The sequence below is a fragment of the Ursus americanus genome, chromosome 34, assembly GCF_024610735.1.
Source record: "Ursus americanus isolate L20-20 chromosome 34, mUrsAme1.1.p, whole genome shotgun sequence".
Classification (NCBI taxonomy): domain Eukaryota; kingdom Metazoa; phylum Chordata; class Mammalia; order Carnivora; family Ursidae; genus Ursus; species Ursus americanus.
Window position 1 is genome coordinate 28,364,132 of NC_142160.1, and position 27,072 is coordinate 28,391,203.

General features: G+C 39.8%; 1 protein-coding gene across 2 annotated transcripts in view; it reads left to right on the top strand.

Moving 5' to 3' along the window:
- Window positions 1–27,072, top strand: part of HABP4 (hyaluronan binding protein 4) — a 40,570-nt gene that overhangs the window by 6,848 nt on the left and 6,650 nt on the right. The window contains exons 3-5 of one of the 2 annotated variants that reach the window (XM_045780866.2): window positions 4,827–4,967; window positions 5,203–5,271; window positions 14,477–14,560. In XM_045780866.2, the coding sequence (XP_045636822.2) occupies window positions 4,827–4,967; window positions 5,203–5,271; window positions 14,477–14,560 (294 nt within the window). The remainder of the gene's footprint in view (window positions 1–4,826; window positions 4,968–5,202; window positions 5,272–14,476; window positions 14,561–27,072) is intronic. The other variant, XM_045780867.2, reaches the window with a different exon arrangement.

Here is a 27,072-nt window from a genome sequence, read left to right on the forward strand (position 1 = left end):
GAAATATCTCTTTATCCCTAAATACTTTAAATGTATTTCTAAAAACATGGTACAGTTATCAAACTCATGAACATTGATACAATTCTGTTATCTAATCCTCTAAATCATGTAATCTACAGAGCACTCACATTTCACCAGTTGTCCTAATAATGCTCTTTTAGCAAAAGAAAAAAAAAGCCTGGTTCCGGATGCAGTCCAGGGATGTGCATTAATGTAGAACAGCTCCTTAGTCTTCCTTTATCTTTCATGACTTTGACATTTTGGAAGAGTGTGGGCCAGATTTTGCAGGACAGCCCAGAATTTGAGTCTGTCTGATGTTTCTTCATGGAATGACATTATGCACTTTGGCAGGAATAGCACAGAAGTGGCGTCTCGTGTCCTTCTCAGTGCATTACATTAGGTACATGTAGGGAATTTACCTTCAAGGAAATTTGAAATTATTTTTGATAAGTCATGTATTATCAGAAAAGATATTTTCCTTAATCTCTTAAATAGTACTTTCCTATTAATAAAAATCCGTAAGACAATTTGACAATTTAGAAAATGCATGCGATTATAAAGAAAATTAAAACCGCTTATCTTACCATGTAAGATGATTACTCTTAACACTGGCCTAATTTTTTCCTTTTCTTTCTTATACATAGATATACTTAAATATTAAGATGATAATACATATGTACTGAGTCTTTTATATTCTTTCAATTCCACTTGACATGGCAAAAGTGTTTTCCACGTCCTTAACAATGTTTGGTAAACGTTTTTTATGGTTCTTTTATGATGTGTTTGGCTGTGGTGCAAGGGTAGCGAGTATCTTAGGACCCAGTTTGTGCTTTAGTGAAACTTTGGTTGTGTACATGTAGTGTGAAAACAAATTGGGATGAGGGGGTAGCTTTTGATACATGGTGACCAATAACTATCCTGGTAACCTGTCCATTTACTCTATCACTAACAATCTATAAGAGCATTTCGCATAGCTCTTTCTCTAGGTTTGAATATAATAAATTGAATTTCATCTTTGCTTATTCAATAGTGAAAAATCATATCACCTTGCGTTTTCTATGATACCTATACACGTTTATTGGACAGAATTATAGAATCTTGATAATCTTGGTGATTTTTTTTTTTCAAGAGAGCGTCCACGCACAGAGGGAAGGGGCAGAGGGAGAGGGAGAAAGAGGATCTTAAGCAGGCTCCACACCCACTGCAGAGCCAGGTGCAGGGCTTGATCTCACAACCCTGAGATCATGACCTGAGCTGAACTCAAAGAGTCGGATGCTTAATCAACTGAGCCACCCAGGTGCCCCTAGAATCTTGATAATCTTAACAGATGATATCTAATTCAGTCTTCTCCATGTTTATGAATGAGGAAACAGAGACCCAGAGTTGCAGTGATGGGTACTCGGGTCACAGCCGGCTCACGTGGACTTTTATTGCACTAAGGCAGAACACGTATTTTCCCATAGAAGCAGTGTCATGAGTGGTGCTGGTCCATGTGGCTCTGGTGCAGAGATCAGCCAGGTCACTTGCATATAATCCAGGAGTGCAACTACTGTTTTTAATGCAGTAGGAATTTTTCTTTAGGCTCCAAATAATGAATTTAAGTGAACTCTTTGAACATAGGCTATTAGGAAATTAGTCTGCCTCTGTATGGATACATTTTGACTCTTTGGCTCTTCCTGAAGTTTACTGCTGGTCATTCAGAGTCAGTTCTGTTCTGAAAGAATCACTTACTCAGATGTTTATTTATTTTTTCCTCCTCATAAGGAAGCATTTTTAAAAATTGGGGTAAAATATACATAGCATAAAATTTACCATTTTAACCACTTATAAATGTATGACAGTGCAATGGCATCAAGTACATTCACGTTGTGCAACCGTCACCACCATCCGTCTGCAGAACATTTGTATCTTCCCAGAGTGAAACTCTGTACCCATTAAACACCGACCCCCCTTGGCCTCTCCATGAACTTCATTCCCTTTACCTGTAAAGCAGGTGCTCATGTCTACTTATGAAGATTGTCGTCAGTGGATTACAGGGATGTAGAGCAGAGTGCTTGGCTGAAATGTTATTTTCCTTACTTTTGCTTGTGAGTACACACACATAAAGCTTCCGAACTAGAGTGCAGGATTTCTCAATGCTCACTAACCTGCAAAAACAACAAAAGGGATATGTTTTATCATTCCAACTTTAGTATATGTGCTGCTGGCAAGAGCACAAAGAGGTTATATTTTATAACCAAGAGATTATAAAGAAGCAATTGAGAATATATTTAATTGGGGGTGTGGGTGTGGGGAATCTATGGAGTAAAGAAAAATGGTTCAAGGGACTAAAGTAAACCAGAACACACAGGGCTATTTTAGGGTCAGTTTCAATCACTATCATATTGTAAATGACTTTGTATTTTGTTGGTATCTGATCTAGATTTCGTGTAAAGTTAGACCTGATTTTGACTGTTGGCATTATTTTCCATATATGTTGTGTTGTTTCATTTCCTCTCAATATTTCGGTAGATGTTTTTTCTTTTATGGCCCTGTCCAACTCCCTGTTAAGAACTTATTGTTACTTTAATTTTGTCATTGCTTTAGAACTCTGCTTCAGATATTTATCATAACGCGTAATCGACTTTGTGACAATCTCTATTTAAAATTTTTGTTTTGGGGGCGCCTGGGTGGCACAGCGGTTAAGCATCTGCCTTCGGCTCAGGGCGTGATCCCAGTCTTATGGGATCGAGCCCCACATCAGGCTCTTCCGCTATGAGCCTGCTTCTTCCTCTCCCACTCCCCTGCTTGTGTTCCCTCTCTCTCTGGCTGTCTCTATCTCTGTCGAATAAATAAATAAAATCTTAAAAAATAAAATAAAATAAAAATAAAATAAAATAAAATTTTTGTTTTGGGGCGCCTCAGTGGCTCAGTCAGGTAAGTGGCTGACTCTTGATTTTGGCTCAGGTCATGATCTCAGGGTTGTGAGATCAAGCCCTGCATGGGTTCCATGCTCAGTGGGGAGTCTGCTCGAGATTCTCTCCCTCTCCCTCTGCCCTTCCTTGCCACGTGCACACATTCTTTCTTTTTCTCTGTCTCTCTAAAATAAATAAATCTTAAAAAAAAAAAAGAAAAATTTTGTTTTCATCAGGGGTGGTGGAGGTGGGAGGCAGAAAAGCCAACCCGGAGAATTTTTTTAGGATGATGTTTCTTGTAAAAGACTTGCATAAAGATAACAATTGTTGATTCTATATTTTTTAAATCTTTTTGAATAAGAGCATAGTGAGTTTTGTATCTTTTTACCCACTATCATATAGTAACTTTTTAATATAACATTTTCAGCCATAGCAATAGCCTGGAACATACCTCTGGTTTCGATGCTTAAGCCACTAATTCCACTAGCATTCAGTAAGTAATTTGTAGTGATTTTAAATTTTTTTTAAAGCCTCGACAAATTAAAAATGTAATTTATTTTATTCAAGTAAGGTTGTAATGATGAAAAAGATGTGGACCTTCCTGCAGTAGCTTTGAGTCCTCATAAAAAATGACAGTGACTAGAGACATGACCAAGAATGGGTGTGAGGAGAAGTAGGCGGGCGGTCAGGCCGTGGCGCCAGCGGATGTGGCAGGGGAGGAAGGGAAGAGTGTAGAAGACAGTTGTTTCTCGGCTTAGGTACTTTCATGAGGAGGAGCAAGGGGTCAACGTTGGTCATGTATCTGCAGGGCCAGGGCATGGACAGAGGGCATGTCCTGGAATCAGATAGACTGATAGACTATCTGATAGATGATAGACGCAGGGTCACATGAACGAAGGTCACATAGCAGTAGCATAGAGATGAGGACAGTGTGTGCCAGGAATAGGAAGTCAGGAATGCAGGTACACGTAAGGACAATCAGGTATCCAGAAGAACGAGGGAGGCAGCTGTGTGTGAAGCACCAAGACTAGTGAAATGAAAGAGGCGAGGTATAGATCTGGTCCCTTTATGTGATTCTGGACGTGCCTACCTGTGACAAGTGGAATTGGGTAGCTAAGGAGCAAGGGGAATAGCTTGTGAATTTCGTACCCTGTTTCAGTATGACCGATTACAAAAGTAATTTTTTAAGGACAGGCAGGGAAAGAGAAGCCAGAGAGGTCAGAGGAAAATTAATGGTCAGCGGTGTCAAATGATGAATAGGGGTCAAATGACATAAAGACAAAAGTTGCTGTTGGCTTTAACAACAAAGAGCTTCAGCTGTCCTTGGAAGTTTGTGTAGGGCAGTGGGGGTAGAACTGAGGTTGTTGCAGGTTAATGTTTTCAGCCCCAAGTGTCACTGACTGGTCGTGTTTGGGAGAGGGAAATTTGGGAGGGGGCATAATTTGAAGTTAAATTATTTCTGTTATACAAAACATTCCAAATTTAACTTAAATATTGAATATTAGAGCCGGAATGAATCTTAGAGTTTATCTAACCTACTCATTTTATAAATGAGGAAACTGAATCCAGAGAGAGAAAGGGATGCCCCTCCATAGTGAGACCTACCCAGGACCTGCTTCTCTCGTCTGGCTCCCTCACCTAGCAGCTGTATGACCATGGGCAAGTTACCTACCTCCTTGGTGCCTCTTGTTTCCTGATCTGTGGACAGTAGTTGCATACTGAAGTTCTGTTTATGAGAATTAATTACGGTATGCGAAGTGCTCCGAACAGTGCTTCAGGTAGTATTAATCAGTAAAAGTTAACTATTATTCAAGCCACCATTCTTTCCAGTGTATTACAGCTGTCATGTCCTTCTAGAATTTTTTTCTGAAAAGAGTCTTCTTAGCCCTTTAATCCAGTTCACCGCTTTTGATTATACCCGTCTCTTCCTAGACCCATTGACAGGTTTGATCGAGACAGACCACTGAGAGGCCGTGGAGGCCCAAGAGGGGCCATGCGAAGCCGCGGCAGAGGCGGCCCTGGGAACAGAGCTTTCGACGGTTTTGACCAGAGAGGGAAACGAGATTTTGAAAGGTATGGTGGGAATGAGAAAATGTCAGTTCCTCTGTAACTGCTGTTTTTGCGTCATGCTCTTGGTAATACATGGTATGGATCTGTTTGTTATGTATTCATATTTAGTTGACTTTGTATAGTGTGCTTTTATTCCTGAGGGAGCTGATCCTGGAACAGCTTTTGTGATCAACCTTTCTAATTGGGAGATTGACTGGAGACTACCTTTAGTTTAGGGGAATATTCTTTCTTTCTCTAGAGCAATCAGAACTGAAGACAGCATGGGTGGATGTGGACTTCGAACCTGGGGGTCAGGTAAAGATACCAGGTACGGTGCAAATGTGTGCTTTCTGTGAACCTACGATTAGATGGAAATCTCTGGATCTTTAGTTTCCTTTCATGAAAAGTATTCTCTGTTGTGCTTTCACTGTCTTTATATTTGTGTGCCATGAGGTAGAGATCCATTTTACGCTTTCGTTTAGTGAGGTGACTTTTTAAAGCATGTTTTCTATGTTGTAATTAGATTTGAAAACTACTTTTAAAGTTCTTTTATCACATTTTAGCCACATAATTTGTGTTTGCTGACGCGCTAGCCCGTGGCACTGTGCATTTGCGTAGGCCTCAGAATGCTGTTTAAATTCCCGGATATTCTATACTTGATTTTTCTGTGACCCCCCCCCCCCCCAGGTTCTCGTATACATTGCATCTTGATTTTATGAACTCATTTGCAGGTTGAAGCGCAATGACAAGTTTCACTGGAGGTTCAAATCTGACATTTTTCTGAGGCTTCGTGGTGTCTCAGATCTGTGCCAGTTTTGCTACTTAGAAGAGGTACTTGGTTCTGCTGTTTCTGCCATTTCATGGCTGCAGGGACAACGTCTTCCTGTGTCTGTAAAGACTAGGCGGCAAGTACTTCCGGGCAGTGCAGGGCAAGAAACGGGTCCCCCAACTCATGTTGGGGGGCACGCTTTCCACACGTTCGAAGGCTTGAAGGAATCCAGACTTCCAGTTTTCTTCTTCTGAAGAATATAAGCTTTTCAGATAAACTGATGTTTCTGAGACTTTTGTCCTTAGAGAAAAATGTACAAAACAATACTAAATGTAATATTACACGCACTACCACTGCATATCTGTATTGTCCTTGAGAGGAAAAAGAAACTTGTCGAATGTTTCTCAGTATAGGGTTCCCTAGGATCTTGATTACGAATCTTTTAATTTTGTTTATTTTACTTTGATAATATATATTTTAAAAAGTAATACCTCTGAGTCATCTGATTTACCACTTATTTAATACTACCAATGCCACCACTGCCGGGGGCGCCTGCGTAGCTCAGCTGGTGAAGCGTCCAGCTCTTGCTTTCAGCTCAGGTCATGATCTTAGGGTCCTGGATTCGAGTCCTGTGTCAGGCTCACCGCTCAGCAGGGAGTCTGCTTGTCTCCTTCTCCTTCTGCCTCTCCCCCTGCTCACACTCTCTCAGTCTTTCTAAATACATACATACATACTACCACTCCATTTCAATGCAAACACTGGAACTTAAAATAATTTTGGCTTCAAGCGATTATGTTCCCTAAGGGATCAGCACTGATCTTATAACATGAAGAGGTAACCAGGTGTCAGGTGTGCTTCTGGTGGACTGGCAGGTCCCAATGCTAAAAGGACGCACATCGCATGGCATTTTGGATTGGTTTTTGAGTTACTAAGTCAAAGCTCTGAGGTGGCAATAATTTGTAACTTGAAGATTTTCAGAGAATAAGACTTGAATTTCTTATTTAATAAATGGAAATACTGATTTTAATCATGAAAACAGTGTAGTACAGGGAAGTTATATGCTGCTTTTGATTAATAAGAAAAGAGCAGAGGTGAGCCTAACGTAGTAAGGCTGTTCATGTCTGGGCAAGGCCAAGCACTGTGCAGCGTATTGAAAGTTTGAGGGTTTTGGGGGCACTTGGGTGGCTCAGTTGGTTGAGCGTCCGACTCTTGATTTCAGCTCGGGTCATGATCTCAGGGTCCTGGGATCGAGTCCTGAGTTGGGCTCTGCGCTCAGCAGGGAGTCTGCTTGAGGTTCTCACCCTTTGCTCCTCGCCCGTCTCTCTAAAATGAATAAATAAATCTTTTAAAAAAATAAAAGTTTGAAGATTTTACTGTAGTTAGTATTCCTCTTTGACGGCATTGGCAGTGCTAACTAAATTTATGGATAAGATGTTTTCAAAATGGTACAGTGAGCCATTTCCAATGTTACTGGTTTTCTTAACGGTTTGATAGTGGGTGCCCATGCTGAAAGTGGAATTTTCTCCATTTGTGGTAATTAAAAAAATATATCAGATATCAGATATGATTTTCCTGTTACTAGTTGAAACACACTCGCAAAAGTGGTTTTCAGCAATGGTGCCTTCCAACTTTTATTTCAGAGAGCAAGGCGGTCTTATGTAATAATCAAGTAACATTCGATTAAAATCTGTTCACTGTCATAGATCTGGGTAAGTGTGAAGTCTGAATTTGAACTAGGTAACAAAGCCTTGAGGTGTTTAACATAGCTTTGTGGAGTATACTTGTGCAAACAGGCATTTTCTGCATTCATATAACTGAAGTCAAAATATACACATGGGCCCTGGGGCTGTATCTTTCTTCTGTAAATCCAACATTATCTCCTTCCACAAAATAACAAAATCCACCAACATAAATTGATGCTAGTTTTGAAACACCATGGTTCTGTAGTTTTGGTCACATGGTTCTGTAAGAGCTGTAAGCACATTAGTTTTTTGTTTATTCATTAAATAATTTAGGTCAACACAGGAGGGAGATCTGTGATTTCTCTCCTTTTTTTAAATCAGCTTCTCAAGTTTAAGAAATGCTGGTGTTTACATAGCCCTTTTATGATTTTTAATTGTTGAAAGCTATGAACTACCAATAAACCTATAGTCTTTAGCCCCTTGGTTTATTACGTTGCCAAGGGAATAAAGAGAAAGTTGGAGTGGTTTGTGCTGCTTCTAGACTTTGGGCTCCTGGATGCCAAAAGCCCTGTGACCCTGCCCTGGTCAGGCTGATGTGCAGAGGGAGCCTCTGCGAAGGGCCTCCGCCAGGCAGAGCAGCAGCCGCGTCCTTCCAAACTCAGAGTGCGTTTGATTTACGACCTTTTTTAAAAGTAAAAATTAATTATTTGGAGTGCCTGGCTGACTCAGTCAGAAGAGCATGCAACTCCTGATCTTGGGGTCATGAATTCGAGGCCCACACTGGGTGTAGAGATTACTAAAAAAAAAAATTTTTTTTAATTAATTATTCAAATTCTGTATCTAAAAAATTCATTTTTAAAGTTTAGTACAATAGCTTTGCATGATGAGTAAAAAAACTTAATTGTAAAAAGTCAATTCTGTTATTACAGTTCAATTTATCTTTGCTTTTTAAAAAATAGCTTATGTTGTGATACTTTTTCCTTAATGGGAGATGAAAAAGTGCTGGGGTCTGTGTGTAGAGTATGAAATATTTCTAATGGGGGGCGCCTGGGTGGCACAGCGGTTAAGCGTCTGCCTTCGGCTCAGGGCGTGATCCCGGCGTTCTGGGATCGAGCCCCACATCAGGCTCCTCCGCTGGGAGCCTGCTTCTTCCTCTCCCACTCCCCCTGCTTGTGTTCCCTCTCTCGCTGGCTGTCTCTATCTCTGTCGAATAAATAAATAAAAAATCTTTAAAAAAAATATTTCTAATGGATATACTTATATTGACTAATTTTAACATTTCCCTGAAAATGAAATTTCTTTTGCTGGGACTCTTTTTTTTTTTTTAAGTAATAATCATATAGGATTAACGTTAATATAAAAAGGAAAAGTTAAGATCATGTGTATTAGAATTCAAATTGTGTCTCATTGTGCCTTAATTTCTGATCTGTAGATTGCATTTAGATGCGATGGTATATAAATTGATGTTTCAGAGCCTTATTTTTCTGGCACAGTTATCACCAGCCTGTTTGTATTCTGCACACTCATGATTGTGGAATGTTTCCGTCATTTTCGAGAAGTTTGCTACGGTGTATTCTTGTGTATTGTGAGTCATTTGACACTTGTGAGTCGAGAATTTTATTTTTTATTTTTTATTGAGTGGTAGTTGACATACAATATTGTATTTGAGGTGCATAACATAGTGATTTAACAATTACATACATTATGAAATGCTCACCACACTAGTAAGTATAGTTACCATCTGTCACCACCATAAAAAGTATTACATTATTGCTGTCTATATTCCTTGTGCTGTACTTTTCATCTCCATGACTTATTTATTTTATAACTGGAGTTTATAGCTCTTAATCCCCTTCACCTATTTCGCCCATCCTCCTCCACCCCCGTGCCCCTATTGCAACTGCCCATTTGTTCTCTGTATTTATGAGTCTTTTTTCTTCATTTGTTTTGTTTTTTAGATTACACTTTTGAGTGAAATCATATGGTATTTGTCTTTCTCTGTCTGACTTATTTCACTTAGCATAATACCTTCAGGTCCATCCATGTTGTCAAGAAGGGCAAGATTTTATTCTTTTTTATGGCTGAGTAATACCCTGTTGTACATATATATAGGACCTCTTTATCCATTCATCTATCAAGGGGGCACTTAGATTTCTTCCATATCTTGACTATTATAAATAATGTTGCAATAAACATGAGGATGCATATATCTTTTAAAATTCATCTTTCAGGGCATCTGGGTGGCTCAGTTGGTTAAGCGTCTGCCTTCGGCTCAGGTCATGACCTGTAGTCCCGGGATCAAGTTCCGCATCAGGCTCCCTGCTTGGAGGGAAATCTGCTTCTCCCTCTGCCCCTCACCCCGCTCATGCTCTTGCTCTCTCTCAAATAAATAAAGAAAATAAAGAAAAAAAATTTTTTTAATTAAAAAATAAAATTCATCTTTCGGGGCACCTGATTGGCTCAGTTGGTTAAGCATCCAACTTGTGATTTGGACACATGTTGTGGGATTAAGCCCTGCATCGGGCTGCATGCTTGGCAGGGAGTCTGCTTGGGATTCTCCCTCTCCCTCTGCCCCTCTCCCTGCTTGCGTGCACACGCACTGTCTTTCTCAAATAAGCAATCTTTAAAACAAACAAACAAAATTCATCTTTTCCGGGGGTGGGGGAGTAAATACCCAAAGTGGCATTGCTGGGTCATATGATAATTGTATTTTAATTGTTGGAGGACCCTCCATACTGTTTGCCAGAGTGGCTGCACCATTTACATTCCCACCAGGAGTGCACAAGGGTTCCCTCAGCAACACTCGTTATTTCTTGTCTTTTTGATACCAGCTATTCTGACTGGTGTGAGATTATATCTCATGGTGGTTTTGATTTTTGCATTTCATCACTGATGCTGAGTGATGTTGAGCATCTTTTCATGTGTCTGTTGGCCATCTGTATGTCTTTGGAGAAATGTCTCGGCAACTCCTGCCCATTTTTCAATTGGACTGTTAATTTTTTTGGTGTTGAATTGCATGAGTTCTTTATATATTTTGGACCCTTTTCAAAGATCTTCTCCCATTCAGTGGGTCACCTTTTCATTTTCTTGATGGTTTCTTTCATTGTGCAAAGCTTTTTTATTTAGTTTGATGTAATCCCAATAGTCTATTTTTGCTTTTGTTTCCCTTGGCTGAGGAGACAGATACAGAAAAATATTGCTAAACAGATGTCCAAGAGTTTACGGCCTATGGTCGGTCTTTCTTTCTTTTCTTTCTTTCTTTCTTTCTTTCTTTCTTTCTTTCTTTCTTTCTTTCTTTCTTTCTGGAATTTTATGGTTTCAGTTTTTACATTTAGGTCTTTAATCCATTTTTGTTTTATTTTTGTGTATGGCGTAAGGAAGTGGTCCAGTTTCATCCGTTTGCATGTAGCTGTCCAGTTTTCCCAACACCGTTTTGTTGAAGAGGCTGTCTTTTCCCTGGCATAGAGGCTGTCCTAGACTAGTGGGTTTAGTCGGGCTCTCTTCCGTTGCACTGGTCTATGTCTTTATTATTGTGTCAGTACATACTGTTTTGTTATTATAACTTTGTTGTATAGTTTGAAATCTGGGCTTGTGATATCTTCAGCCTTGTTCTTCTTTCTCAAGACTGCTGTGGCTATTTGGGGTCTTTTGTGGTTCCATACATGTTTAGGATTGTTTGTTTTAGTTCTGTGAAAAATACCACTGGTGTTTTGATAGGGATTGCATTGAACCTATAGATTGTGTTGGGTAGTGTGGACATTTTAACATATTCTTTCAATCCATGAGCATAGAGTATCTTTTCATTTATTTGTGTTGTCTTCAATTTCTTTTATCAGTGTCTTACAGTTTTCACAGTACAGGTCTTTCACCTCCTTGGTTCAGTTTATTCATAGGCATTTTATTCTTTTTAATGCAATTGCAAATGGGATTGTTTTTGTATTGTCTCTGCTAATTCATTATTAACATCTAGAAATGCAACAGATTTCTGTATATTCATTTTGTGTCGTGCAACTTTACTGAAGTCATTTATTAGTGCTAATGGTTTTTTGGTGGGTAACAGGGTTTTCCATATCGTGTCATCTGCAAATAGTGAGTTTTGTTTCTTACCTATTTGGATGCCTTTTATTTCTTGTCTGGTTGGTATGGCTAGGACTTTTCGTACTATGTTGAATAAAAGTGGTGAGAGTGGACATCCTTGTTTTGTTCCTGATCTTAGAGGAAATGTTTTCAGTTTTTCACCATTGAGTATATTAGCTGTGAGTTTTTCATATATGGCCTTTATTATGTTGAGGTGTGTTCCCTCTATACCCAGTTTGCTGAGAGTTCTTATCATGAATGGATGTTGAATTTTGTGAAATGCTTGTTCAGCGTCTGTCGAGATGGTCATATCATTGTTCAGCGTCTGTCGAGATGGTCATATCATTGTTCAGCGTCTGTCGAGATGGTCATATCATTGTTCAGCGTCTGTCGAGATGGTCATATCATTGTTCAGCGTCTGTCGAGATTGTCATATCATTGTCATCTTCATTTTGTTAATGTGCTTTGTCATGTCGATTGATGTGCCAAGTATTGAGTCATCCTGGCGCTCCTGGAGTAAATCCAGTGTGGTCATAGTAAATGACCTTTTTAACATATTGTTGACTGCTGTTTACTAACATTTTGTTGAGGATTTGTTCATCAGAGATACTGGCCTGTAATTCTCTGTTTTGACTTTGGTGTAAGGGTAATCCTGGCCTCATAGAATGAATTTGGAAGCATTTCTTCCTCCTCTTGTTTTTTGGAATAGTTTGAGAAGGATAAGTATTAACTCTTCTCTTTTTTTTTTTTGCATTTTATTTTATTTTTTTATTAATAATATTTTTTATTATATTATGTTAGTAAAATATTTGATAGAATTTACCTGTGAAAGTATTTACTCCTGGAGTTTTTTTGATTGCTAAATCAATTTCATTACTAATAGTTGGCTAGTTACAGATTTTTTATTTCTTCCTGTTCGGTCTTAGATGATTGTATGTTTCTAGTAATGTATCCATTTCTTCTAGGTGTCCAGTTTGTTGGTGTATAACTTTTTGTAGTAGTCTCTTATGATTCTTTGTATTTCTGTGGTGTCAGTTGTAACTTATCTTTCATTTGCGATTTTATTTATTTGGGTCTTCTCTTTTTTTTCTCCCCCTTGATGAATCTGGCTAAAGGCTTATCAATTTTATTTATCTTTTCAAAGAACCAGCTCTTAGTTTCAGGATCTTTTCATTGTGCTTTTGGTCTCTGTTTCATTTATTTCTGCTCTGATCTTTATTATTTCTTTTCTTCTACTCGCTTTGGGCTTTGTTTCTCTTTTTCTAGTTCCTTTAGGTGTAGAGTTAAATTGTTTGAGATTTTTCTTGTGTTTTGAGGTAGGCGTGCATTGTTATAAACTTCCCTCTTAGAACTGCTTTTGCTGTGTCCCAAAGATTTTGGACCATTGCGGGGGGTTTTTTTTGTTGTTGTTTTAAAGATTTTATTTCTTTGAGAGAGAGAGAGGGAGCACACAAGCTAGGGAGGGGCGGAGGGAGAGGGAGAAGCAGGCTCCCTGCTGAGCAGCAGCCCACCCCAGGACCTTGGGATCATGACCTGAGCAGAAGACATATAGATGCTTAACCGACTGAGCCACCCAGGCGCCCCTGGACCATTGTGTTTTCATTTCATTAGTCTCAAGGTATTTTTGATTTCGTCTTTGATTTCTTTATTGACCCATTGGTTTTTTATTAGCATGTTGCTTAGCACCTACATGTTTGTGTTTTTTCCAGTCTTATTATTGTAATTGATTTCTGGCTTTATATTGTTATGATCAGAAAAAGATGCTTGATATGATTTCAGTCTTTTAAATTCATTGAGACCTATTTTGTGGCCTAACATGTGATTTATCCTGGAGAATGTTTGAAATACTTGAATGTATATTCTGTTTGGGGATGGTTTGTTCTATATCTGTTAAGTCCATGGTCTAGTGTGTCTTTCAAAGGCACTGATTGATTTTCTGTCTGGATGATTTATCCATTAATGTAAGCGGGGGGTTAAAGTCTTGTACTATTACTGTATCACTGTTGATTTCTCCCGTTATGTCTGTTAACATTTACTTTGTATGTTTAGGTGCTCCTGTGTCGGGTGTATAGATATTTATCATTGTTATATTCTCTTCTTGGAGTGATCTCTTCATCATTATGTAATTTGTCTCTTGTGAGAGTTTTTGTTTTAAAGTCTATTTTGTCTGATATAAATATTGCTACCCCAGCTATTTCTTCTTCTTCTTTTCTTTTTTTTGCTTCTCTTTGCATGGTAAATGTTTTTTTCATCTCTTCACTTTCACCTTGTGTATGTTTTAGGTCTGGGTGAGTCTCTTGTAGGCAGAATATAGATGGATCTTGCTTTTTTTTAACCCAATCAGTCACCTATGTCTTTTATTGAAGCATTTAGTCTATTTACATTTAAAGTAATTATTGATAGATATGCATTACTGCCATTCTGTTAATCATTTCCTGGGTTTTTCTTTTTTTTTTTTTTATTTCTTCTCTTTTCCTTTCTTCTCTTGCTTTCTTCCCTTGTGATTTGATGACTTTCTTAATATTATGTTTGGATTCTTTTATTTTTCGTGTATCTATTACAGGTTTTGGTTTGTGGTTACCATGGGGCTCACATGTAACATCCTACGTATTTAACAGTCTGTATTGTTGATGGCCACTTAAGTTTGAACACATTCTAAAAGCACAGGTTGAGAAATTTTATGGCCTCTGCTAATACTTGGAATTTCCTAGGACAGTAAGAGTTTTAAATAATTGTTCTGGTCATTTATAATCTGTTTTTAAATTTAGGCCATTCATAGAAAGTTCTATTTCTAAAAGTACTTTTCACAGTTTTCAAGTCATTTCAATGGATAAGCAGTTTTCTCATCTTCATTTTTATGTGGATTACCTGTGTGTGTATATAATTCCTTGAATGGTGTTTACTTAAGAAAAAGGATATTGAAATGTATTTTTTCCGTCTTGAATATGTAAGAGCATTGATGTGAACATGTTTGTGTGACTGGGATGATTCTCACTGCTTTTCAGTGACATGGAGCTGGCCGCACCGATGGAAGAGACCGCAGCAGTGGAAGAGTCCCCGGGGCCCCTGGAGGAGGAGGCGCCAGCCAAGTGGGTATTTTATTCATTTTCCCATGGGTTGTTGTTGGTCTTTTTCTTAACGATTTCTAAGAGTCCTTCTCAGAGCAGGAAGCCCAGCCTTTTATTATATCACAGAAGGTTGACCTTGATGATTTAAGGAATAATCAAATTCATTAATAGTTCAAATAATCTAAGGACTGATTATTAATGATAATTAATGAGTTACATTTAGGAATTCCACCCAGTGCCCACACTGCTTTTCCATCAGCAGGTGGTACTGTAATTAGTCTTCCTCTTATCAGGACCCTCATCTTTTGTCCCTTTTTTCTCCCTGAGTCCGTCCTCTCTCTTTTCTTCATGGAGCTTAGGTCCGTGGTCCACCTCTAGCATCCTTGCCCAATCCTTAAACTCCCTTGCCCTTGGATCTTTTGTTGTGCCTGGCTAGCAAAACCTGCCTCCTGAATGGCTGCTAGCTGTCTGCCTCCTCTCTCCCTGCACCTGCACACTCAGCACTGCGGCTCACACAGCAGAGCCAGCAGGAACCCCTGTAAATTCTCAAGCCCCTGCATTCGGAAACGAGCCCTCAACACTGCCCAGCATTCCTCTTTTCTTGGGCTCACTCTTTCTTCCACCCTCTACCATGATCAGTTCCATCCTTCGTGTCTCCTCAAAGCCCTGACACTGCCCCCACTTTCCCCTCCCCCCTCCTTCTCATACCCACACCTTCTCTTTCATTTTCTGGATACAACTTTACCTCCTCTGTCACGCAGAAATTGGGAGCCATCAGATGGGAACTTTATCACCTTTCCACTCTTAAAGTTAGAAACCGGCCTGCACCCGCATGCCTCCGAGCCTCCTTCCCCCCTGGTAAGATAGAGGCGCCATCTCTCCTGCCACTTGGTCAGGCTTTGGATCCTGTTCCTGTGCAGAAACCTCACACTATCAGCTCCGTCCTTCTGAGGTGTGTTCACCCTCCTCCCCACTTTGGTCCTCATCAACGGTTTAAACATGCTTAGTGTCTCCTATTTTAAATCTGCTACTCTTGCCCCACATTCTCGTTCAGCTACCTTTCTCAGGTTGTATGTCCTGTTTCTTCATTTCCTCTCCTCTCACCTAAGCCTCACTTCACTCCAGGTCTGGCTCCGTCCCCATTGCCCTTCGGAAATAGTCACCACTTGTCTCCACACCTAATAGATGTTTCTATCGGCCTCTTTCTTGACCTGTCAGAGCATTTGGCTTTATTGATTCCTTCTCAAGTTTGCCTTCCCTGGCTTCTGTGAAATCTGTACTCTTCTGGTTTTCCTTCTGCCTCTCAGCTCCCCCTCTGCAGACTCATCCTTGTCTTTCTCGTCTTTTAAAATGTCGAGTTCTTCAGCGCTCTGCCATAGGCCCTCTTCTGAGCATCCTTAATAGGAGCTCCTGCACGCCTGCAGCTTGACTCGTCCTTTACGTGCGGACTCCAGGCTGAACCTCTGCTCCCGCCTTCAGCGTGGGCTCCGGGCGTGCGTGTCTCACTGCTACTGCAGACAGCCCCCCACGGGTAGCGCAGTCGCTGCTCCTGCTCCACACGGCCAGGGGTCCAGAAACCTCTGTCCTCATTAGGTGTTTCCATCCTGTGGGACAGCCTGTCGCCATCCACCCAGTTACACGGATCAGAAACCTAGGAGTCCTCCCTTGAGGCTTCCTTCTTGACCCTCTTCCTTCCCCTGGATCCATCTGTCACCCTGGGCTGGTGATAGGTACCTTCTCTTCTCTCATCTCCGCTCCTTGCCGTCCTCTCATCTGATCTGTCACCACAGCTCCCGACGGGGCTTCCTGCTCTCTCACCTTCGACCAGCCATTGCCACACGACAGTGGCTTTCACACCCGCATTCTGGTTGTCATGTCCTCACCCCGGCACAAGGCCCCAGTGCTCGCTGTCCTTTTGCTGCCCCTTGATCTGACCTGTGCAGTCCTACACGGCCTGTCCCCCCCAGAGCCCTCCAGTGCGGCTGCTCGTGCGCCTTCTGTGGGTGCAGCATGTGGCCCCGTCTGCTGTTCTCAAGCCCCTTTTTCCTGCCCCTGCCCCGCACATGCCAGAGTGCTTCTGCAAGTGCTGTTGCCTTTATCTTCCCTACCTCACTTGCAAACCTTCTTCACCCTTCCCCAATTTAACTCTTACTCGTGCTTCAGCTGCCAGGAGGCAAGGTGTCTAGTGGTTAAGGGCACAGACCCCCAGCCAGCATGTGGGTTCACATCCCAGCTCTGCCACTTACTAGTTTGGGCAAGTTATTTATTCTCTCTATGCCAGTTTTCTTCGTGTATAAAATGGGAATAATAATAGAGCCTGCATCTTAGTGTTGTTATAAGGGCTGGTTGGGGGGGTGTCACACAGGGGGCCTGGCATGTAGTTAACGCTATATAAATATCTATTATTGTTCTCCTTATTGCAAGAGTAAAATGCTGCCGCGATGGACGATTATGAAAGCTGTTAATTTACTATTCAGAACAACCAGGAAATATATTGAAATGAATTGACAGTATGACTATTTAGACAGCTAACTAAGGAAGTAGATTAACAGTTTATATGAATGTTGAGAAAGTGAGTTAACTAGGTTCCTTCGGGAAAAATTATATCTTTTTTGAGCCAATAAACCATTGATACAAATGCAGGCTACGTAAGGCAGAAGAGTAGAGAGTCAGTTATAGCGTAACTCTAATCTATGGAATTGATTGAGGTACTCTGGCTTTCATAATATTAGACAAAATCTCAGACAAGCAAAATACTACTTAATGATTTGGTGGCAGACTCACTGTCTGCGGATCCTAGCAGAGCTAGCTGGCAAAGCCCTCTCTCTCCTCTGCTGACTGCCGTGGACCGTGAGCGTCTCGTTAGAATCACAGGAGCTGGGCCGTGGCGCAGCCGCGTGGCCGTCGTGCAGCCTACCGTGCTGTGACATTGTGTTTCTGCACTGCCCTGTCAAACTTTAAAATTATCACTAGAATTCCTAATAATACTATCACAGTTTTTTGATAATTTCCAACTTAGGTTTGTATTTGAGAAGTCCATCCGATGACGATGGTCTCTGATCCCCGCTTTATCTGAATGCTGATCTAACGCTCGGGCTTTCAGCACCCAGCCCGAATGTGTATTCAGCACACCTCTCACTTTAGAACTTCCTGATAGATTAATTTAATGTACCCTCACTATGTTCAGACATACACCCCAAAGATCATATATTTTCCTCAGATTGGACACGTTTTGTTGGCTAATGTGCTGTGCCCTTCCTCCTCTTCCTTCCCTCCTTCCCCCTTTCGTTACAGAAGTGTTACATGCCCCTCATTACACGCTGTTCTCATGTCTGAGGATGCTTGGGACGACGTCTTGGGAGTATTTGGCTACAAGACTATAAGAATAAATCTAACATTTATAGAGCATCTGTGGGTGCCAGGAGCTGCTCTAAATGCTTCCATGGCTTAACTCCTTAACCCTCTGCTGCCCCCCAGTGAAGAAGACACTGTTGCTGACCTCATGGGGAGACGTAGAGGTGAAAGGACTTGCTAAGAAGTGGCAGAGCTAGCGTTCAAACCAGATGTTGTGGGACAGACCTTCATGCTCTTCCTGTAGTGAATGGTAGGAATGGGTGAAAAGTGCCATTTACACCAGTTTGCTACGAAGAACTGAAAAGGGGAGAAGATGTTGGTTCTGTGAGCAGAGGAGGGGTGCTATGGTGCCTGAGGACTTCCCTACTCAGTAACATGGAACAATGCTCCCCTCCTTCCTCACAAGTAAAAAAGTCCTTATGAAAAGAGAGTGTTGAGGAAGCATCATTACAAGCTACATGCAATGAAATATTTTTCATTGTAATTTGTTTCCAAGTATTTTTTGCTTAGACAGTGAAGGTTGTTACGTATTGAATTTTCTTAAAGCCGGAGAACACCTCTTTAAAATGTATATGGCAAATTTCTGAGGAGCTCACAAGTTTAGCATCAAATGCACTTCCCTTTCAGTACTTGGGAAGCAAGGAAGAGATATTGTTTACATGTTAGGTTAAATCTACTTGCCCTGGTTAAGTAGTTAATTAATTAAGTTTTATTTCTAGAACCCACTTTTTTTGGTTCCCTGCACCCTTTCATATATTGAGGTGGAATGGACATTTGGCCGTTTGGCGCTCTGTATGTCTTCTCTGCCCACATCTTGACTGTCTTCTGAGTGTGTTTCTCTGCCCTCTTATTCCCTAAAGAGCACAGAGTTTGAGTCTGGGCTCTGGAGATAGAAGGAGTGGATATGAAACATGGCTCTTTCATTTGTTAACTATATGACCTCTGCCTCAGTTTCCTTACCTGTAAAATGGAACTGTTAATTGGATCTAAGTCATGGGATTAATTATCATGACCAAATTAATGTAAAGCTCTTTGAACAGCATCTGGCACCTACTAAGCATACAGTAAATGTTAGCATTATTGCCTCATTTATTTTTAAATAAAGTAACAGTTGTTAAAACAGTTCTATTTTTTTCTATAATTTCACCCATTTAGAAACAAATGTTTATCAAATTTGCATATAGCATTATTCACATTACAAATCATAGATTAGACCACCTTGTATCTACAAGCAGCTTTGATGGAAAATCATCTCCTAAGATTTTTGATAATATACCAAGAACTGTGATGGTCTTTGAATTAGTCAAAAGGTCGGCAGGGGGGGGAGTGTTAAATTTAGAGTGATAGCAATTACAATGCTTTTATAACTGTTAGAAATATAACTGCTTTCATCCCTCCTGGAACTGAGGGATTAATTATACATCTCTTCCTGTTGAAAATCCAGTCCGCTAAAACTGCCGGTAAAAACTGCATATGGTGCCAGTTCAGATAGGAAATGGGATCTGCCTCGCAGAAGTTCCATAGAAGGTGTTTTTTGTAATAATTTGTAGTCACTAGAGAATACGGTTAAGGAGCCTATCCTTGGTGATTTTATACCGCTCCCAACATGACTCGTTGCAAGGACGGATGGTAGAGGAGGGTGTGCGGGGACATCTGTATGTGCGCTCATGAGTGGTGGGCCCCAGAGTGAGCAGGGGCGGGGCCATTACGTTGAGGGAGGGAATCACTTGCCGCAAATGCTCTCTTCTGAGCTCCACTGTTTGCTTCACTTGGGCTGTGTGCGTACCACTTAGAGACTGCACTGCTCGTACGCCTTACCCTTTTTGTTCGAGCCCTTCGTGTTTGGATGTGATGGTCTTTGAGGCAAGCAAACAGGAAAAGTACCTCTTCTGTGGTCTTAACACAAGGTCTGTTCTCACTGAGCTTTTTGGAATTTGTTAACTTCTGTTAGGTCGTCTGCGTCACGAAAGGGTCCTCAACTTCACTGGGTCCGTTTAGAAATCGGAACTAGACTATAGTCTATAATCAGAATAGCTTTATAGAAATCAGTTCTGTCAATTTCCTAATTCTGTCACAAGCAGCCTAAAGGACCTTTATGAATCTGTAACATTTCTTTACTTTTAGATCTGTATTAGAGATTATGTTATATAAAAAATAGTATAATGAACCTCTAAGTTAGTCCTCTTAGACTTTATCAAATCACAGCCATTCTTGTTTCATATATATCTCTACCCATTTCCTCTTCCCCCCAGGATATCATATATCATTCTTCAATGTTTCAGAGTCTAAAAGTCTACTCTTTTTTAAAAAAAGATTTATTTATTTGAAAGAAACGAGTGTGGGTGGCGGGGCAGAGGGACAGGAAGAGAGAGTCTTTATGCAGACTCCCCGCTGAGCGCCGAGCCTGACATGGGGGCTCAGTCTCAGGACCCTGAAATCACGACCTGAGCCAAAACCAAGAGTCAGACGCTTCACCGACTGTGCCACCCCGGTGCCCCTAAAAGTCTACTCTTTTTAACTGGAATAGTGTTACCCCTTCTAAAGTTTTTAACAATTCCTTAAATATCCGGGCAGTTTGTCAGTTTCCCTGATCTTTTTAAAACAACTTATTTGCTTGAATTAATACTGAAATATACGTCTCAATCGGTATATCTCTTATCTCTTTTTAAAAAGGACTGTTGAGATACAGCTCACATCCAATGAGTGACGTGTGTTTAGTGTGTACAGTCTCACGAGCCTTGACGTCCAGATACACTCGGAAAACCGTTACCACAATCTAAATGTTGAGTGTATCCATCAACCCAAGAAGTTTCCTTTCATCCTTCTATCACCCCTCCCTCCTGCCCCTTCCCCAGGCAGCCAGCGATCTACTTTTTGTCACTAAAGATTAGCTTGCAGTTGCTGCAGTTTTCTGTAAATGGAGTCCTGCGTCGCGTCTTCTTGGTTGCCTGTGTTCTTTCACTGAGCACACTTGTGAGATTCTTCCATGTGGCTGCGTGTATCAGTAGTTCACGCCTCCTCAGCGTCCGGCAGCACGTATCCCACTGGACGGAGACACTGCCGTTCTTCGTCCGTCTACCTGCTGGTCACTTGGGTTGTTCCGGTTCTTGCTGGTCACTTGGGTTGTTCCGGTTCTTGCTGTTACAAATGAAGCTGCTATGAACATTTTTGTGTATAAGTCTTTCTGGGATATACATTTTCATTTCTCCTGTGTAAACGCCTAGGAGTGGAATGGCTGGACTATATGGCGGGTGTATATATAACTTTTTAAGAAACTGGCAAACTCTTTTCTAAAGTGGTAGTTCTAGTTTTTATGATTTTTAGCCATTGTAATAGCTTTATATCTCATTGGGGTTTTAATTTGTATTTCCCAATTGACTAATGATGTTAAAGCAACTTTTTATGGGTTATTTGCCATCTGTATATCTTCTTTATTTTTTTTTTTTTAAAGATTTTATTTATTTATTTGACAGAGATAGAGACAGCCAGCGAGAGAGGGAACACAAGCAGGGGGAGTGGGAGAGGAAGAAGCAGGCTCATAGCGGAGGAGCCTGATGTGGGGCTCGATCCCGGAACGCCGGGATCACGCCTGAGCCGAAGGCAGACGCTTAACCGCTGTGCCACCCAGGCGCCCCTGTATATCTTCTTTAATAAAGACTATTGAAATTGCCCATTTTATAACAGTTTTCTTATTACTCTGTTTTGAGACTTCTTCATATATTCTGGATTTAAGTTCTCAGATACATGATTTGCAAATGTTTTCTTCCAATCTGTGGCCTGTCTTTTCAGTCTCTCAACAGTGTCTTTTGAAGACCAGCAGTTTTTAAATTTTGATGAAGTCTACTTTTATCATCTTTATCTTTTGTTGATCCTGCTTTTGGTCTCAAATCTAAGAAATCTTTGCCCGATTTAATATCACAAAAATTTCCTCCTATAAGTTTAATAATTCGGGTTTTTATATTTAGGTCTGTGATCCATTTTGAGTTGATTTTTGTATATAGTATGAGGTGGGGACCAAAATTCCCTCTTTTTTCTTTTTTTAGCATATGTATATCCAGTTATTTCAGCACATGAAACACCATTGTTAAAAATCAGTTGCCCATGGGGTGGGTGCCTGGGTGGCTCAGTTAGTTAAGTGTCTGCCTTTGGCTCAGGTCGTGATCTCAGGGTCCTGGGATTGAGCCCCGCATCAGCCTTTTTGCTCATCAGGGAGCCTGTGTCTCCCTCTGCCTGCCACTCCCCCTACTTGTGCTCTCTCTCTCTCTCTGACAAATAAATAAATAAAATGTTTAGGAAAAAAAATCAGTTGTCCATTTATGTTTACCTAAGCCTCTTTCTCTACTCTGTGTTTTATGCCATTGGTCTGTTTACGTTACACAAATATTACACTATCTTGATTATTCTTAAGTCACGCTTAATCTGTATGTTTTTTCTTTCCCTTGCAATTTATTTGTCAAAGAAACTGAGTCATATGTCCAGAGTCAGAATTTTACTGAGTGCCTCCCTGTGGGCAATGGTGTGCTGGTAAATACTCAACATCTGGTTCTCTAGGATGAAAAAGCCTGGATCTGTTGTACTTGCTGGTTTCTGTGGTGTAAATATTCCTGTCATGGCTGATTTAAAACTTCCAATGTGTCATCTGAATGCAGAGTCGGGAAGAGATGTGCAATAGTACCCTATTATGTAACATTTCTGCCATACACATACATTAGGTCTAATTACCCCAAGAGCATAGATAAAGATAAAATATAGTGAAATTCTCTATTAGGGAATAGTGAATTGTGATTATTTATTACCTTCACTTTAATATAGTTAACTATAAGTTTATATAATTTAATTTTTAACAGTGATTAACAGCCAGCTCACAAAATTCGTGAAAATTTAACAGTTGGCTGTGAGCCAGTTCCAGCTGGTGCAAGCTAGTTGCAACACAGCATTGCTTGTAGAGGAGTTGAACATGTTCTCTGTCCCCTGGATTTTCTGTATTCCCTAGAAATTAACAGTGAAAGTCAGAGGTTTGATCAAATTCAGGTTAAACTTTTTGTAGGATTGTCTCATAGGTTTTGGAAGGCTGCCGGTCATCATTGCCTTTTTTCATTATTTCATTAAGTCTGCACACTGGTGATAGTCAAATCTCATTCTTTCTTCGCTTCTTAGCTGGCATGATCTGTAAAGAAAAACTTACCTAGAACGAGTTGATTACAGTGAGGTAGAAGTTTGTTTAAGAAATGTAGGATAAATAAAGGTAAGGCAGAAGTACCTTTCATTTATCTATTTTTAGAATAGTGAGTTGGTTCAGTTCCCTATCATACTTCCGAGGTACGAATGACTTAAGTGTCATTACGAGCTTAGAGATTTAAGCATATTTCAAGTGTTTCAATCCACTGACTTTTTTATTCTTATGGGTTCTTAAACTGACCCATTTTTTTAGCTAGAGGGAACTTCTTCAAGCTGATTCTTGATCCTTTACACACATACTCGGTCATCTTTGATGGCTTTCTTGCGTTTTGGTAAGATGTGTTCTGAGCTCATCTATACTTCCTACCCAACACAAAATACCACACACCGAGTCATTTTTCCAAAGAGAGCCATTTTCCTTTAATAGAATTTGGGAGTTAGAGACCACAGTCTGAGCATTAGGGGTGCTCACTGCTACTAGGTTCTCGATTTGTTTCTAGAACATGTAAGTAGACAGAGCTAAGAAATACGCACACACACACTCTCTTTTTAGATAAAATATATTATGAGTTTATTCATTATTTCCATTTGAAATTTAAGACTACAAGTTTTTAGCAAAGCTTTCTTACACTTGTTTCTCTTTTACTTCCCTGCTGAAAAATCCCAGTTGTCAGTAACATCACTCATTTGCTACACACACAAGTAACAAACAACATTACCAACACTGTGTCCAATAATATGATTACTAAAAAGTTATAGAGAGAGAAATGAGTAATCAAAATCATATTAAAGGCATTTTAAATAGTTTCTCTTGACGGTTATATCACCAACTTGATAAACATTAGGTTAATTTGATTAATTTTACTTTCAAATTTTAGAGACTGAATTTTAATTTAAATTTATTTTATAATTATATAAAACATTTGTGTTTCCAAAGTTCCATCTGATAAAACATTACACTTTCCAACTAACTTCTATCTGTGTTCTTTCTCTGGCCTGGTATTATAATTTTTAAAAATAAAACCTATGTGTATACAGGTTTCCCCTGCTATCCGAAAGTGGGGCATTCCTTTGAAATATTTCGTAGGCCAAAATGGCATAAAACAAAGAAGTGATTACCATTAATTTATATTAAAAGTTTTTTGAGCATTCCTAGACCCAACAATTAACTGCTTAGGCTTTTCTAATACTTTAGGACACATTGCTAACAGATGTACAGAATAAATTAAGATGCAGCACACATGCTCCCAGACATAGGTCAGAGCCGTCCGCTTGATGCTGAGACACGCTGAGTGTAATTCCTGAGAAGGAGCTTGCTCAGGCTGCTCTCGCTGCTCAGGATACACTCTGCCTCCCTGCAAAATAAAAGCTGAATACTAGTTTTCACTTTCTTGCCTTTTTTTCATAAAAGCAAAAGTCCTCTTCGGACTTCTTTCAGTTTGCAGAAACTGGTACTGATGTAGGCTTTTTGTAAAAGCTTAATGTGAACGTCCAGAAAGTGGGAGATACCTGATACATTTGTATGTCTGTTTCTTCGGTGAATGGTGCTGTACATTCCACTTTGCTTTTGCATGAATGTATCCAGGAGATACCTTTTTAAGCTGTTTAATATTCATGTTCAATATCCATAATTTTTCTACCAAATTTCTCTCTAGAAGAGTTTGGGTTGTTTCCAGTATTTTGCTATTACAGATTCTTAATATCTTTTCATATTTTTGCCATTATATATATACTTTGGGATATTTTAATATTTACCATTTTTCTAACACTTTATTATGAAAATTTTCCAACATAGCAAAGTTTAAAGAATTTTAGACTAACCATCTAATCTGCCACCTAAACTGATGTATAATTTGTTTATTGTGAAATGTGTAAAACTAAGTGTGCATTCATTGTTTTGGTAAATGCGTGTACTGGAACCCAAACTCCTCTATCAAGATACAGAATATTACCACCGTGACAGAAAGTTCCCTCATGCTCCTTCAGAGGCAACCACTGCTTTGATGTTTTGTCTACTGTTTGCTTGGTATTTTAAAGTTACTTTATAAATGTGCCTCTTTGGGATGCTTGATGATTATGCTTCTGTCCTGATTTCACTAATAGTTTTTGTATCATTAACCTATAACCTAGGATTGTAAGTTCCATCAGCCTTTCTGTGAAGGTTTTATAGATCTGATTCCCTTCTCACTCATCACCTAATTTTTTTTTCTTTTAAACTTTATTGAGGTATAATTCCCATACTATAAAATTCAGCCATTTAAACTGTACAGTTCAATGGTTTGGGGTATATTATCTTATTAATTTTTAAAAAATTGTGGTAAAACATATATAACCTAAAAATCACCGTTTTGACCATTTGTGTTTAATGGCATTAATTATATTCACACTGTGTGCACCCATTACCACTATCCACCTCCACAACATTTTCATCATCACAAATAGAAACGTATCCATGAAATAATAAATCCCCATTCCTCCCTCCCCTTAACCGCTGGTAACCTCTGTTCTTCTATAGCTCTATGAATTTGCCTATTCTAGTACCTCATATAAGTGGAGTATAATATCTGTCCTTTTGGGTCTGGCTGATTTCACTTAGCATTATGTTTTCAGTTTCATCCATGCCATAGGATGTATCAGTGCTTCATTTCTTTCCTTTTCATGTATTTTCTTTTTGGCGCTAAATACATATAACATAAAATTTACAATTTTAATCACTTTAAAGTGTACAACTAAGTGACATTTACTGTGTTCACAGTGTTATGCAACCATCACTGTTATCTAGTTCTAGAACGTTTTCGTCCCTATACCATTAAGCAGTCATTCCCTGGCCTCCCTGCCCCCAGTCCCTGACTACCACTAATCTGCTTTTTTCTCTATCAATTTGTCTTTTCTGGATATTTCATATAAATGGAATTGTACATAAACTTTTTGTGCCTGGTTTATTTCATTTAGCATAAAGTCTTCTGGGTTTATTCATGTTGTAACATGTATCCATACTTCATTTCTTCTTATAGCCAAATAATTTTCCATGGTATTAGATATACCATATTTGGGGCGCCTGGGTGGCTCAATCGTTGAGCGTCTGCCTTCGGCTCAGGGCGTGATCCCGGCGTTATGGGATCGAGCCCCGTATCAGGCTCCTCCGCTGTGAGCCTGCTTCTTCCTCTCCCACTCCCCCTGCTTGTGTTCCCTCTCTCTCTGGCTGTCTCTCTGTCAAATACATAAACAAAATCTTTAAAAAAAAAAAAAACGGTTTAGATATACCACATTTTGTCTGTCTGTTCATCAGTTGATGGACATTCAAGCTGTTTTCAGTTTTTGGCTATTATGAATAATACTGCTATAAGCAGCATTATTGAATTGCCATTTGCGGCGCCATTTGTGTTTTCACATGGACATATGTTGTCATTTCTCTTGGGTGTATACCGAGGAGTGATCGCTAGGTCAGGTGGTAACTCCTGATTACATTTTTGAGGATTTGCCAGACTGTCTTCCAAAGTGGCCACACCATTTCATATTCCCACCAGCAATGTCTGAGGTTCCAAGTTCTCCACATCCTCACCAACGCTCGCGAAATGTCTTTTTTATCCTAAACATCCTACTGAGTGTGGAGTGGGTATAAGTCCTTGTGGTGATTTGCATTTCCCTGACGGCTGATGACGTTGAGCATCTTACTGGCTATTTGTAGATCTTCTTTGGAAAAATGTCTATTCAGAGCCTTGCCTATGTTTCAGTTGGGTTATTTCTTTCAGTCGAGTTGTAAGAGTCCTTTTTGTATTCAAGATGTAAGTCCATTATCAGCTATATGATTTGCAAATATTTTCTACCATTCCATGGGTTGTCTTTTCACTTTCTTAATGGTGTCCTTTGCAGCACAAACGTTTTCAGAAGTTTTGGTGATGTCCAGTTTATCTACTTTCTCTTTGTTGCATACTCTTTTGCTGTCACCACTGCCTTATCTAACTGAGGTCATGGACATTTATGCCTGTGTCATCTTCTAA